The sequence below is a fragment of the Eulemur rufifrons genome, chromosome 24 (assembly GCF_041146395.1).
Source record: "Eulemur rufifrons isolate Redbay chromosome 24, OSU_ERuf_1, whole genome shotgun sequence".
Classification (NCBI taxonomy): Eukaryota; Metazoa; Chordata; class Mammalia; order Primates; family Lemuridae; genus Eulemur; species Eulemur rufifrons.
In genome coordinates, this window is record NC_091006.1 from 34105943 (window position 1) to 34121809 (window position 15867).

General features: G+C 39.5%; 1 protein-coding gene across 4 annotated transcripts in view; it reads left to right on the top strand.

Moving 5' to 3' along the window:
• CORIN (corin, serine peptidase) overlaps nt 1-15867 on the top strand; it is a 198119-nt gene that overhangs the window by 22932 nt on the left and 159320 nt on the right. For all 4 annotated transcript variants that reach the window (XR_011231390.1, XR_011231388.1, XR_011231389.1 and 1 more), the window contains exon 2: nt 3345-3489. Coding sequence is in view for 1 of the 4 variants with exons in the window: in XM_069457572.1 (XP_069313673.1) it covers nt 3345-3489 (145 nt within the window). In the remaining 3 variants the exon portion in view is untranslated. The remainder of the gene's footprint in view (nt 1-3344; nt 3490-15867) is intronic.

Consider the following 15867-nt stretch of genomic DNA (forward strand, 5'->3'; position numbering starts at 1 on the left):
TCTACTCATCTGGTGTTGGTTTTTACAAGATGGGTGAGAAAACAAATCCAGAGGGGTAAAGAGGTTCAGAGCATTAGTAGGAGTATTATTGAAATAACAGTCCAAAGCCTCTAAAGCAGATATGCAGGGACATTAAAAAAAAGGAGAGAGTTGACAGACTGGGAGAGGAGTAGAAGGATTATTGGAGAGTCAGGGAGTGGCCGTCATGACAGTAGAATCAGCAAGCTGGAGTCAAGCTAATCGAGTTAAGAACACAGAGAGGGATGATAAGAACTCCTGGTGGAAACTGCTGGAGTCAAGCTAATAGAGTTAAGAACACAGAAGAGAGGGATGAGAAGAACTCCTGGTGGAAACTGTCTCAAGACAATATCCTAGTTAGGTAGATTATACCAGTATATGTCGTATATACCAACACGACAGCTTTTAAAATAAACGTAGTTATTAAGATACAAGAAGTGAGTTTCTACCAACAGGATTAGCAGAACATGAGAACCACATGCTTTGCCATACATGTGGGTCCAGCCCGCCGCATCGCGCCTTGCCACGAGCACGGAATGCTGGGTCTGAGCTCAGCTCACAGCTTCCAGGATGAGGACGGTAGATTCTGGAAGAGGGATGGCATCCAGAGAGAAGATTGCTCAGAGTCCACTGAAACAAAGTTTAGGGATAGTCCTAGTGGTTTGTGTCATCTGATGTTATTCATTCAACCGCAAAGTCTGAGAGTTGCATTGTGTTCAGAGGAAGCTCAAAGCTCCTCTGAGTAATGCACGGTTTGCAGCAATAATCCTAAATGGCCATAAGTGCAAGAGGAAAGTCATGTAATTAAGAAGAAAGCACTGAATTATTGAATTTCTTCTATTTCTTCCTCCTCTCCCTTTGAAAAAAGCAATCAATTTCCTTGTTACTGGAGAAAATATTTAGCATAATCATGAATATGGTTCTGGAGGTCAAATACTTACTGATATCTATTTATATGAGATATTAAAATGAGCCTCTAGCACTTTCTCCACTGTTTACTTACGTACACTAAATGGGATGTATTTTGCTATGGGATTCCAGACAGCAACGAGCCATTGTGAATTCGCCACCCGTGAAGATTATCCTCCCTATATTGGTCCTGTGACCACCTTGACAAAGAAACTTCTTTCATTATTGTAGAAGTCAAAGTTCGTAATTCCTTTCCTCTTTGTATTTTACAACTTCTTTTTTTCCCTATAGCAGACCTTTTCAGAGGTTCTTTTCTTAGAATTATGGCTGGTTCAAGTGCTGCTTGCGCCACAACGTCAGACCTGATTTTCCAGCAAGAAATCATATTCCTATCTTTTGACTTCCTATGGAACTTTAGCTATAAATCTCATGACGTTTATCATTGGCTACCTTGAATTATATTTTTCATGTGCATAGCTTGTCTCTCCTATAAGACTGTGAGCTTTTGAGAGACAGTTGGTTTGAAATCATTGTTGTATTCATCACTATGCTGATTACAAATTATTAGGCATTCAATAACTAATTGTTGAGTAAGTGAAATAAGTTGATTCTGCCACTATCTCCGTTGGCCTGCAGTTCCACACTTGTGTTTTTAACAGATAAATGTTATATACAAGCCTAAAAGGGCGCCACCTACACATGCTGGTGTTGTAATCAAGGTGCTATTGCAGATCCCATATTATTATATATTGTGCCAGTGCTGTATGTCTTCCTGAAGACCAATTGTGAATTAACTCTAAATGGTCTCACCTTAGCTGGTAGCTTAAGCCAGGTGGAAAGAGAATGGGTCACTAAAGACATTAATCTAGAAAATTAAGCTTTTCTCAAGCTAACATGCTGTCTTTCAAATAATGTCTCTCGTGGGGAATTCTTAAAATTACAGAAGGTGTCATCACACGATGTAGCGAACACTGTTTGCAATATGTGTTAGGGAACAAGAATTGATTCTGATACAGGAGGAATAAAGCAGAAATGGGGAATCACATATCCCTTGCAATTCAGAAGAACTCTTCGAACTTACCTTTTTATCCATGGGAAATGATCAAGTCCTGGTCAGGAAATCCTAATAATGTTACAGAATCATTCGTTAGAATAGCTTCTATCTCAAAGGTCATTCTTTTTTTTTTTTTTTTTTTTTTTTTTTAAGTTAGATACTCATTACAGACAAAGAACCAACAAAACCTGGTACCATGTGGCATGGGGGATGACGGAGAAGGGAAAAGTCTCTGGGTTATTGGAATAGTGGCATTTCTGTGTACATGTGGAAGTCAGGAGAAGAACTAGTGTGAAGTTAGGAAGAGAGAAGAGGATTAGTTTAGGTTTGGGCTTGTCGCGAAGAGGTGCTACTGACCACCAGCCATTGGAAGTAGCTGGTGTAACTTGAAAGGAAGTTCGGGACACAAGAGAGATTCAGGAGATAGTTACACAGAGTTTATAGTTCAAGTTCTGAAACTGCTGGAGGACAAAATGCAATCAGCTGTCCAGAGAGAACCATGAGAAATGCCTTCGTTAAGGGGTCCGGGAGAATTGCTCGCAGCGCCTCAAAGCACTGTTAATACCATCTCAGAATTCTTTTGAAAAAGGCACTGCCCTAAGCTAGACAGTTGTAATAAATGAATTTCCAGACAACATTTCCTGCAAGGGATTGAACTAAGCAAAATTTGATGCATTTGAAGACAAGAACTTTTTACCAACATTGTTGTTCCTCATCATCTTGGATGATGGGCTCCAGGGCTGGTACGGACAACTGAGGATGTCCTCAAAAGTGTTGGCATTTAATTGGAAACATGGCGGTTTTCTTCTCATTGTTCAATTTGTCACTAAACACATCATCAGTAATGCGGAACCTTGCTGAATTATTAATGGCTGAAAACTTATTTTATCCAGACTCGTGCAGATTTGGGTGAGACTGAGACAAACAAGAATGAATTCTGTATAATGTCCCATCTACACCTACTTACCAATTTTTAAACTGTTTTAGGCAGTCTTTGCTTAGAGCTTTGGGCCAGGGTGATTTCTTGCTATGGTAATCCATAGCCCCTTGGAATAATATCAAATTGGCAAATAGGTTAAAAAAAATCAAGATGGAATATTATTTAAAGTTCATGTTCTTCTGAAAACCTGAAAAATGTTTCAGAAATAGATGTATTTGCTCTTCCCTAATTGTGTAGGTGTGCCGTTATTTGTTCATTTATTAGCGTGATTTGGTGACGAACCTCATTTCATGCCCAAAAGTCCACACAATAAAATCTTTTAGAAACGCTCCTGTTTTAAATAGATAGTTGTAATTTAAAATTTCATGCTATGTATTGAGTTTCTTTCTAATATTAAAGCCATGCTTCATTTTCCTCTTTTAGGTCTTGGGAGCTGATGACAGCGCTATGGCTGATGGCTGCTCTCAGAAGCTGGTGACGGCCAACCTGCTCCGTTTCCTGTTGCTGGTGCTGATTCCGTGCCTCTGTGCTCTCGTCGTCCTCCTGGTGATCCTGCTGTCCTTTGTTGGTGGGTGACGCCATTATTAAAGAAAAGCGAAGTCAAAATGAAAATTATCATGATTTATAAGAACGATTTGTACTTAGTCCTTATTTAACCTAAAGCGTCAAATCAATGCAGATTATCTAGTGACTATCTTATGCAAATCTGCAGTTTCAGCTACTATAATCTGCTGGTTATTTTTATCAATATTAACTAATGGATTAATTAATTTAAAACACTTAAGCAATGATTTCTAGGTTGCAGGCACTTTGAGAGTCCCTGAGAACTCAAAGATGGTAAAATTCGTCCTTTCTTGGGAGCTCACAGTTGAGAAGCAGCAATGATCATCACACAGGGCAACATATGTTTAAGAGAGAGGTATCTTCAGGATCCTATGAGGGCAGTCAAAGAAGGCATCACAGGGGAATTAACATTTTGGAATTAAGTTAATAGAAATTCAGGGTAGAAGGTAGCAGTTTAGGAGTACATGTGGCAGAGAAAATAGCAAGTGCAAAAGTATAATTCCATGAAAGATGAAGATGGACTTAGGAAACTGGGTGAAAATTTGACACTGGCAGGAAATGCAGCTGAACTGATAAAGTGCAAATGACACAGGATCTTGCATTTCGTACTAAAGGGTTTGGACTTTAGCATCTAGATCATTGGTTTGCAAACTCTGTTCCATGAAAACAAGGTTCTGAGGAGGAGACGCAAGGATTGCACGGTTGTTTGCTTTGACTTTCATTTTTAAAAAATAGATCTTAAACACACACTAAACTAGACATTACATACCAATTTTAACCATGTGGAGACCAGAAACCAAGTGATATGTGCTGACAGTTTAACTCATTTGTATTTGTATCTTGCTGTCTTTTTTTTAAATGAACCATGACCTGAGTTTGAGAGGTAAACTGTTGGGAAAAAACAATAAACTCTTACCATCGGTAGCTACTTGCTGACATGAATCAGAATTCTGTGAATGTGTGCAATCAGATAAAATAGAGAAATAAATATCAAGATGATGCTGATCTAATTGCATTACCAATGATTTTGAATTTTTTATGTATTATTCACAGATTAGTTTATAAATGTTTTATATTTAGAGCTTATAAAATAAATTAGTCCTAATAAAATACAACTCATATCTGTTTGTAGATCTTAGGATGTTATAGATATTTATTTGAAAATAGCATTTATCTGCTACAAGTGCTTGAAAACCACCGCTATGGGTGGTGGATTACATTGGAGGATCTTTCCAAGAAAGGAAAAATCTGATTATATTTGCCTTTGCAAAAGACAGTAGAACTGGACACACTTCAGAAGACTGGAGGCAGAAAAATATGAAAGCAGGGAGACCATCTGGGGGCTCTGGCTCTGGTCTAAGTAAAGGTGATGAGGGTTTGGAATGAGGCATTGGGTGATTACAATCAACAGAAATCGAGACTGATTGGATTTTGGTGGGAGGGAGAGATCAAAGCCCAGATTTCTGGCTTGGGTAGCCAGGTTGATTTCTATGCCATCTGTTAAGATAGGAAATAAAGGCGGAGGAGCCCCATGCAGGTAGAGATGAGGGGCAGGCTGGATGTCTGGTTCGTAAGTTAGAGATACTTGCGGGACAACCAAGTAGAGTGGAATCGCAGTTTAAGTGCATTTATCTTGAAGAAACTTGGCAGTGCAGTCTGGGCCAAGAAGTGGAGGAATACAAGAACTCCAACACGTTGCTTTCCTAAGGAAATTTCAAGGGAAATGGTGATTGAACATGATTTCTGCCTTATGTGCTGACTTCGGAATTTAACTCTTGCCCGGCTGCTACGGGTCTGAAGCTGGAGGCTTCTGGAAGGGGAGCAGCGAGGGGCATTCTGGCTATGGTTATGCATGCGGGAGTCTCGGTGATAGCTGAAGCAGTTGACAAATTGCAAAGAGAAAATCTACCGACTGAGCGCTGAGGGCTAAGCTCTGGAGGATGCTAGTGTGTGTGGACAGACAAAGAAAAAGGAGGGAGAATGGGCGGAGAAGAAGGAAAGGGGCCGTGAAGTGCGGGTTTCACAGAAGCCAGAGGTCAGTAAATGGGACAAGTAAGAGGACAGAGAAAGGGCCTCAGCCCGGGAAGACTGCGGGTTTTCTGTCTGTCTTTTAAAGCCCCTTGCTCTGTGGCCTGCTCTCAGGCTGATGGCGGGAAACAGCCCTGAAACTCATCCCGCCTCTCTCTTCTTGCAAGACTCAACTTCCCCATGGACGTGGCCTGCTTTGCTTCCCTCTCCGGTGCCTTGCTTAGTTGTGCTTTTGCATTTAGGATTGTTATCTCTGGGAACCTCTGCCTGGTGGGAGCTTCCTCAGAGATACCATTGTCATTTTTAAAAGTCTGACCATCACGAGGCCGTGCTGAACGGCTCACACGCGTTGAGGAATCTTTCCTTTCACTGGCAGGGTCTGATGCTAACGTACCGGCAAGTACTTCTCAGTACCTCGGTGCTAAGAGGCCTCTGGGCACAGAGGGCAGAGAAGGGATTCTATTAAAATGGCGTTTTAAGTGTTTTTTAAAATTTATTAAGGCTTTTCATTTTTCTACGGCTTTATTGAGATAGAATTCACACAGCACACAATTTAACCGCTTAAAGTGTACGATTCGGTGGTTTTTAGTATATTCACAGATATGTGCATCCATCACTGCAGTTTTAGAACATTTTCATCACCTCGAAAAGAAACCCTGGACCCTTTAGCTCCCCACCCCTTCCCATCTCCTCACCCCACCCGTAAGCAGCCGCTAATTTGTTTTCTGTCTCTACAGATTTCCCTATTCTGAGCATTTCGTATGACCGTATGTGGTATTTCGTGACCGTGGTATTTCAGTATACCTTGCACTTAGCATGATATTTTTAAGGTTCATGCATGTTGTAGTATGTATTAATACTGCATTTCTTTCGACGGCTGAACAATATTCCATTGTATGGATGTACCGTAGTTTATTCATTTGTCAATTGAAAAGCATTTGGGTTATTTCCATCTTTTGGCTATTACGACTAATCCTCCTACTATGAATATTAATGTATGAGTTTTTGTGAGGACGTACATTTTCATTTCTCATGGGTATATGCCAAGAGTAGAATTTTGTATGGGGTTAGGGAGACTGCTAATTTGTAACTATCCTAAGTGCTATTTTGTTTCTGTGTAGCAAACTTTAGAAAGTGGGTGTGTCCCCGCACATCTTCAAAAGCATTCTTTTTATAAATTCTGCACCAGATAATTTGGGATAGCCATATGGAAGTAATATCTGTCCAAACAAATATTCCTTATTTTATAACTGAGATGTTTATTGTTGTAATGAGCAATACCACCATTTTATATCGTCGAAAAACCCTCATTAAATTATGCTTGCTTTTAAAAATGTTCTGTTTGGTTAGAGTTTATAACTCCATGCTCATGCAAAGTTTTGTAATTATTTCTGTGTGCATTAGGGCTCCTACGGGGTCCTGAGATATCAATTGTGAATAAATAACAGGAGCTCCAGCTTCAAAAGGCAGAGAGATAATAATGAGAGGATTATTGATGAGGAAAAGATAATACAAGTTTTATGCTAACAAACACAGATGTGCCATGTCTCTAATTTTGTGTTTTGGCTCCTCTCATGCATAACATCAAGATGCTAAAAAAGATTTCGAAAGATAAGAGAGTTGGACTTTTCAAATAATTGTTTTAGCAGCAGGCTAGAGAAGATAACAGTAGCAAATTGTTTCTCATTGCAAAGCTTTAAACTGAAGCTGGAGCTACAAACTTTTGCTTTAGTTTAGTTTTGTATTTCTAAACATGGCAGATAGTCTGAGACATCCATATGGTTCCAAAGATTTGTACTCTAAAATAAGGATCCAGGTTTTTGAAAGAAGTTGAAAGAGAAGTTGAAAAATAAGCAAGTTACATTCTATGTAGGTTTTTATTTCTGTAGTTAGAGTTTAATGCAGATGGGCCATATGACATAGAAGAAAGAACATATAACTTGGCACTGATCTGGGGTTAGGGTTTTACTCTTCCATGTACTAGGCATGTGAGTTTAGGTAAGATACTTCACTTTCTCCGTGAGATCAAATTCTTTTTCATACCACAGAGTTGTTATGGAAGTCAAATGAAATAATATTTGTGAAAGCATTTTTATAAATGATAAAGTTCATTATGAAAGTAAAGAATTGGTTTTTATTTGCTTATGAATAGTTATCAGATAGTCATTTTAACAAATAGTGTCATTATGGTCAAATAACAATTGACTAAAAATATTTGTCTCATTTTAACTCTAGTCACATGACCCTTTGTCATAGGAACCCCAGAATCCATAACCCCATAACCGCACAACCAAACCACTGCTGCAGTTTATTCTAATTGCCCATTAAGTAGCTAGGAAGAAATAAAGTTGACCAACTGTTGGATCTGCAACGCGATGACAAGTTTCACATGTCTTTTATACTTAGGGCCCAGACTTACTTTCAGAGGCTAATTTATTTCTTATACAAACTAAACTTGCAAGAGTTTGTAACTTTCATCCCAAGCCTAGAAGAGTCAGCTTGTGCCATGGAGTACTTTATCAGAGATTGAACTAACTGCTTTAAATTATATAATAATACTATAGTATAATATGCAAATATATATTATGCAATATTTAAAGTAAATTGTTTTGTTATGTTAAGAGGCATCTAAAAGAAAGAAAATTGTAGCTATGATTTGATACTTTTCATTCCTCAAACATTTATGGAGTGCCTGTTATGTGTAACAAGGTGTGCTACAGGCATTGGGCGCAGCATTGAATAAAGTCCTCGGGGACTCCACAGTGAGGACGAAGGCACTAAGCAAACATAATTTCACATACTTAATTACAACAGAGGTCACTGCTGTCTGGGAAGAGACAGGTGCTAAGAGAGCTTAGGGGAGGGAACATGGGCTGAGGAGAGGGAAGCTTCTCTGCAGGATCAGCACTTCAACCACGAAACCCGCAACGAGGATATTGCTGTAAGGGAGGGACGGGGTCTGGTCACAGCATTCGTTCATTCTTGCAATCACTTTAATGAGGTGTGATTGGCATCTACAAAAAGTTGTATATATTTCATGTATTACCACTTGCTGCGCTTGGAGATAATTGTACATCTGTGAAACTAACACTGCAATCTATGCCATAAACATATTTATCACTTCCAAAAGTTTCCTTCCATCTTCTTTATTGACTATTATTAGTATATTTTCATAATAAGGACATTTAACGTAAGATCTATCCCCTTAAACAAATTTTTAAGTATACGATGAAATACAGTTAACTAGAGGTATTGTGCTGTGTGGTTGATCTGTAGGACTTATTCATCTTGCAGTACTGAAATTTTATACCTTTTGATATTTCCCTCTCCCCTCTCACAATCACCATTCTACTCTCTGCTTCTATGAGTTTGATTATTTTAGATTTCTCATATCATGTGGTATTTGTCCTTCAGTGTCAGGCTTATTTCACTTAGAGTAATGTCTCCCAGGTTCATCCATGTTGTCAAAAATGGCAGCATTTCCTTCTTTGCTAAGGCTAAGTAATATTCCATTGTGTGTGCCTACCATATGTTCTTTATCCATTCCTCCAGCGATGGACATTTAGGCTGCTTCCATGCCTTAGCTATTGTGAATAATGCTGCAATGAACACGGGAATGTAGATATCTCTTCAAGATCCTAATCTCAATTCCTTTGGTTACATATCCAGAAATGGGATTGCTGGATTGTATGGTAGTTTTATTTTTAATTTTTTGAGAAACATCCGTACTGTTTTCCATAATGGTTACACCAACTTATATTCCCACCACCAGTATGTACACACTCCATCTCCAACACTCGTTATCTTTTGGTTTTTGATAATAGCCATCCTAACAGGCATGAGGTGATATCTCATTGTGGTTTTTATTTGCATTTCTCTGATGATGAGTGATGTTGAGCACCCATCCCTATAGAAATTGGCTATTTGTATGTCTTCTTTGGAGAAACATCTCTTTAGATACTTTGCCCATTAAAAAAAAATTGGGTTAGTTGTTTGAGTTGTAGGAGTTCCTTATGTATTTTGGATATTAACTTTTTATCAAATATATGTTTTTAAAATATTATCTCCCATCTTGTAGGTTGCCTTTTTATTTTGCTTATTGTTTTCTTTGCTGTGTAGAAACTTTTTAGTTTGCTATAATCCCACTTGTCTATTTTTCCTTTTCAGCCTGTGCTTTTGATTCTGTATCTAAGAAATTATCACCAATAGCATCGAAAAGAATAAAATACTTAAGAAAAAGCCTAACCAAGAAAGTGAAATTTATTTATTTATTTATTTATTTATTTTTTGAGACAGAGTCTCACTTTGTTCCCCGGGCTAGAGTGAGTGCCATGGCATCAGCCTAGCTCACAGCAATCTCAAACTCCTTGGCTTAAGTGATCCTCCTGCCTCAGCCTCCTGAGTAGCTGGGACTACAGGCATGCACCACCATGCCCAGCTAATTTTTTCTGTATATATTTTTAGTTGACCAGATAATCTCTTTATATTTTTAGTAGAGATGGGGTCTCACTCTTGCTTAGGCTGGTCTTGAACTCCTGACCTCGAGCGATCCGCCCGCCTCGGCCTCTCAGAGTGCTAGGATTATAGGCATGAGCCACTGCACCTGGCCGGAGGTGAAATATTTTTAACTGAAACTATAAAACACTGCTGAAAGAAATTAAAGCAGACACAAATAAATGGAAGAACACTTAATGTTCAACTGGAAGAATTAATATTGTTAAAATGTTCATACTACCCATAGTGATCTACATATTCAATGCAATCCCTAGCTAAATCTCAGCAGCATTTTTTCACAGAAAAAGAAAAAAAATCCTAAAATTCATATGGAAATAAAAATGAGCCTAAATAACCAAAGCAGTTTTGAGCAAAAAGAACAAAGCTAGAGGCTTCATGCCTCCTGATGTCAAAATATATTACAAACTAACAGTAATCAAAGCAGCATAGCACTGGCATTAAAACAGACATTTGGACCAAAGGAACAGAATATAGAGGGCAGAAATAAACCCATGTATAGAGGGTCATCCGATCTACAACAAGGGTACTCAGAATACACAAGCGGGAAAGGATAGCCTCAACAAATAGCATTAAGAAAACTTGATATCCACTTGCAAAAGAGTGAAATTGGACCCTTGTCTTACACCATCATGCAAAAATCAAGTAAAAATGGATTAAAGACCGAAACACAAGATCTGAAACCATAAAATTCCTAGAAGAAAACATAGGGGGAAAAAAGCTTTTTGACATTGGTCTTGACAATGATTTCTTCGTTGGAACTGTTAAAAGGTGTTTTTGGCAGCTGTATGGAGAAAGGGCTGAAGTTGGTGGAGTGTGAGGCAGGGAGTCCTACTAATGTATGGGGTATGGTCTGAATTAAGTTTTTCAAACTATTGTTCATCTCAACTTAATGTCACCAGTTATGGTCCAACAATTCTCTTTAGAATGCTCCTAACTTTGTCTTTCCTAGGCTGCTGAAGACTTGGCTTTAAAGGATCTTCCATGTATCCACTCATCTATGTCTAAAATAAATTTTCTCTGTTTTAACCATAAGCTTATGAGGAATGGCCTAAAATTACCTTTTTAGTTTTCTTAATACTATGAAAGGTCTATATGTGGCCTGTTAATTTTTTAACAAAATGAAGAAGCAAGAAAATTTTACAGTCTTATACAGAGTATAGAAACATTCCATTTTTCTTGGACTCAAGAGAAACATTTCTTTTCAAAAATGAGTTTTCTCCTCAAAAATGCTAGATGAGCTGAAGATCATTGAGCATAAATACAGTTCTTCCCTTGCAAATTTCTTAGCAGCTTGGTGGCTTTTACAAGAATTTGGAATTATAAGAATCTTAACTTCCTAACTTGTAATGCTGTGGTTTTGTTTTTTTTTTTTTTTTTTTTTTTTTTTTTTTTTTGAGACAGAGTCTCACTCTGTTGCCCAGGCTAGAGTGAGTGCCGTGGCATCAGCCTAGCTCACAGCAACCTCAAACTCCTGGGCTCAAGCGATCCTCCTGCCTCAGCCTCCCGAGTAGCTGGGACTACAGGCATGTGCCACCATGCCCGGCTAATTTTTTTGTATATATATATTTTAGTTGTCCATATAATTTCTTTCTATTTTTAGTAGAGACGGGGTCTCGCTCTTGCTCAGGCTGGTCTCGAACTCCTGACCTCGAGCGATCCACCCGCCTCGGCCTCCCAGAGTGCTAGGATTACAGGCGTGAGCCACCGCGCCCGGCCGTAATGCTGTGTTTTGAATATCATTTTAAAATGGAAAACCTCCCAAATACTTATTTCCTCACACCAAAAATTTAAGATTCTCTATGATCTTTCGTGACCTGACTCCACGATATTTATTTCAATCTTCAAATTCTTTTCATAACTCTGGCTTTCTGGTGCAGATTCATCAACATAGTGTTCTCAGACAGGAGGGTATTTTTTTCGACTACTCAGGCCCGTGGTTCTGTATCACATCTAAAGCTTTTTGAAACGGTCCGAAGTCTCGTACTCAAGGTGTGGTCCGTGGACAAGCAGCATCAGCAGAACTTGGGAGTTTGTGTGAAATGCAGAATCCAGAATCTCCAGCCCCACTGCAGACCTGCAGAATTTGCAGTCTAGCGAGATCTGTAGCTGATTCCTACACTTCAATCAGCCCCCTTTCTCTTCTTTTCATACTAGTATATCTGTTCTTACCAAGGCCTCCAGTGTTGTTTTCAATCCAATGTGCTGCATTGGAAACCAGTGTGTATTTGAACAAGACCTTAAAAGGAAGAACGTAGGTTCTCTCTGTGTGTTTGTTAATATCAATTCATGATGAGCACGTTCGTTTTTAGTTGGTGCCAGCGATGCTTTCTTCTACTCAGGTGTGCTACCCAGATATGATCTTGCTTGGCGCCGACTGCTCCTTTCTTCTTGAAATGTCCTTCAACTTTGCCTCCATATTATCATTTCTGATTATCCTTGTCTTTCTCAGTTCCCTTCAGCTCACCTTTCTCTACCTGTCCATTCAGTGACAGGTGTCTGTCCTTACCTGTCTTCTTACTTTATGCCCGTGCACCTCTTGGCAATGTCAGCCATTCTCATCACTTTATTCATCATTCATATGTTCAACAACTATTTATTGAAGTCTTCACTGGTGCTAGATGCCCTGCTGGGTGCTTGAGACACAGAGGTACACGACACTTGACTGTGTATGTGCTGTGACGTCAGCAGTGTGTGCTCCGGGGTCACGACAGCAAGGCATTCTGGAGGAAATCTTTAGATTGCTTCCGGTTTGGGCTTTTTTTTCCTCTTGAATGTTTCACAAGCACTTTATACTCAACGTATGTATATAACAACAAAAATAAGCTCCCGCGAAGCTATTTTTTCATTCTTTATTATCCATTGCATCAGTCAGGATTGGCTAGACTCTGCCTTATAGCAACACCAGACAAATCCCCAAATACCAGTGCTTTAAAAACAACAGAGGTTCATTCCTTACTCATGATGTGTGTTCTTTGCAGCATGGCAGGGCTGTGCTCACTGAGGTTCTTCAGGACCAAACTGATGGACCAGCCGCCGTCTTGAACCTTTGTGGGTATCAGTTATGCCAGAGCTCTGAAGACTCTTACATCAGCAGTTAAATACTTCTGCCTAGAAGCAGCAGTTTTCAATTTTGCTCATCACCTTGAACTTGATATAAGGCCTCACCCAAGAGGCCAGAGAATGCAACCCTCAGCCTGTGTCCTGGTAGAAGGGAAGAAAATCGAAAATATTCTTATGAACAGCACTGATCCCTCTCTCATGAAGGAAGTACCTTCATGTACCTAGTTGTTCACACCAGATACCTTGGAGAGACCTTTGACCCTTTCCCTCCGGTCCATGTGATTTTTGCCTCTGACAACTCTTTTTAAAATGCTCCCTTTGACTTCATGGCTTTTGCATTTCCTACGCTTTTCTCACTTGGACTGTTGCAATAGACTTTTAATTTCAAGCATTGCTCTGTGGCCAGAGTGATTATTCTAATAATGCTTCACCCTGTTTAAGACCCTTCAAAAGTTTTCCGTCACAAGATAAATTCCAAGCCTTTAACAAGAGCCATCCTGACATCTGGCTTCCATTCCCACTCCCGCCCTGCCTCTCGCCAGCCTGTTGTGTGCTAGCCCCATTCCACCTCTCGCTGTGAGGCTTTTCCACGTCTTCCCGCCTTTGTTCTATCTAAAAAATGTCCCACTCCCTATCACCACACCCCCTCCTCCCCACAAACACTCTGCTCAAACCTAGAAAACCCCGAATCATCTTTTAAGATTCACACCGAGGATATGATCCCCTAAAAAAACTCATCTGACTTTCTCAAATGGAATGATGGCGATTTCTCTAACTTGTTGCCACCAGATTGTCCCACGCATATCCTTCTCAGAGCACTTGTGGCATGGTTTGCATTTTTTAGACTGCATTCCTGCCTCCCTCAACTCGTCTACAAACATCTTGATGGTAAGAACCTCTTACTAAAGTTTGTGTTCTCAACAGAGGGTAAGTATGAAGTTCCTGGCACATAGAAAATGTGAGAAAAATGTGTTACACATGGCTACAGATACAAAGATAAGGAATTAATTTTAAAAACCACATCATAGGAAGATAAATTCTATGAGCATATAATGGGTGATTTTTTTTAAGTTAACCTAAATACTTTGTGCGTAGTGAAAAGTGTGTGTAGGTGCATGTGTGTCTGTGTGTCAGGTTCCCACTGAATTCTTGGGCAAGTTCATTATCCCTTGTAAACTTTAGTTTCCTTCTCTCTAAACTCTGTAAGGTTAATTACATTACCTGTTTCTTGGGATTCTTGGAAGGTTAACTCAGTTGATGCCTATAGTGAGGGCATTTAGCAAGGTGCCTGTGTTAGTTTCTTATGGCTGCCAGAACAAATTGCTCAAATTATCACAAGCTTGGTAGCTTAAAACAACATACATTTAGTATCTTAGTGCTATGAAGGTCGGATGTCTGAAATAGGTCTCCCTGGGCTGAAATGAAGATGTTCCTCCTGGATGCGCTAGGGGACAGTCTGTTTCCTTGCATTTTCTAGCTTCTAGGGGCATCCTGCATTCCTGGCTTGTGGCCCCTTCCATCTTCAAAACAAGCAATGTCCCGTTGAGTCTTGCTCACACTCCGCGACTCTGACACACACTCTCTTATCTCCCACTTCTGCTTATGAAGATCTTTGTGATGATATTGAACTCACCTAAATAATCCAAGATGACTTCCACATCTCAAGACCCCTCACCTTACATACACCTGCAATATCCCCTTTGCCGTGTAAGGTGTGGAGAGTCACATAGTCACACGGTCTGGGAATGAGGAGGTGGGCATTTCTGGGGGATTATTATTCTGCCTGCCACTGTGCCTGCCGAAGATCCTCATGGTAAGGGAGCAGTAAAGTTTGGCTATTATCGTTAGAGTTTTGGATTATTTATTAAACATTGTTCAATTGTTTTTGGTTATAGAGCTGAAACACTTTCTGAGCCATGCAACTTAGACATAATGCGGCCTTCTATGAATAACTTAGCCTGAAAGAGCCACAGTTCTCTTACTCCAAAAGTGGGTTAAGTGATTCGCTTCTGAGAATTAGCCATTGGTGATGCCAGGATGCACTTACAGTAAAAGGAAATTGATATTTATTTAAAAGTACCTTAGTAGCCTAAGGAAGACAATTTTACTAACATTACCGTTATTGTGCAGTAATGACTGACAGGGATGGAGAACTTAGCATGTGCCAAGAGCTGTTCCCAGGGTTTACATATGTGTTGACTAATTTGATCCTAACGGCCAGCTCCACGAGGAGGTACTTTTATTTTCCTTCTTTTATGGCACTTGAGAGTTTGCCCAAAGTTTCAGGACTAGTAAGTGACAGAGATGGGATTTAAACCCAGGTGGCCAGGCTAAGAACCACAGCACTATAAAAACAGGAATGTGGAAAAGGATGGGGCAACACTAGAAGAATAGATACTCTACTTTGGGCTAATAGTTCTTAGCATTTTTATAACTCATTGTGGTGCTGGTTGAGAGTGTTTAGTTTTATTGAATTGTAATTCTTGTGCTGTTAAAAAAAATGCATAGTAGATGACCAGCTGTGTTGGGAGTTGGTCAATTTCCAGAGATACTTGAAAACAAATTGTCCAGTGAGTTCAGGCTTTTAAAGATGTGTGCTTTAGGCTTTCCCTCTCTTTCTCTCTCTCTCTTCCTCTCTTTATTTCTCTCTCTCCCTCCCTCTCTCCCCCTCTCCCCCTTCCCTTCCTCAAAAATATACTTTAAACACATATTAGCTACTGTAACTATCATATATTATTTTTCTATTCTCTCAAATTGCTTTGATACATAGAGTTTAAGA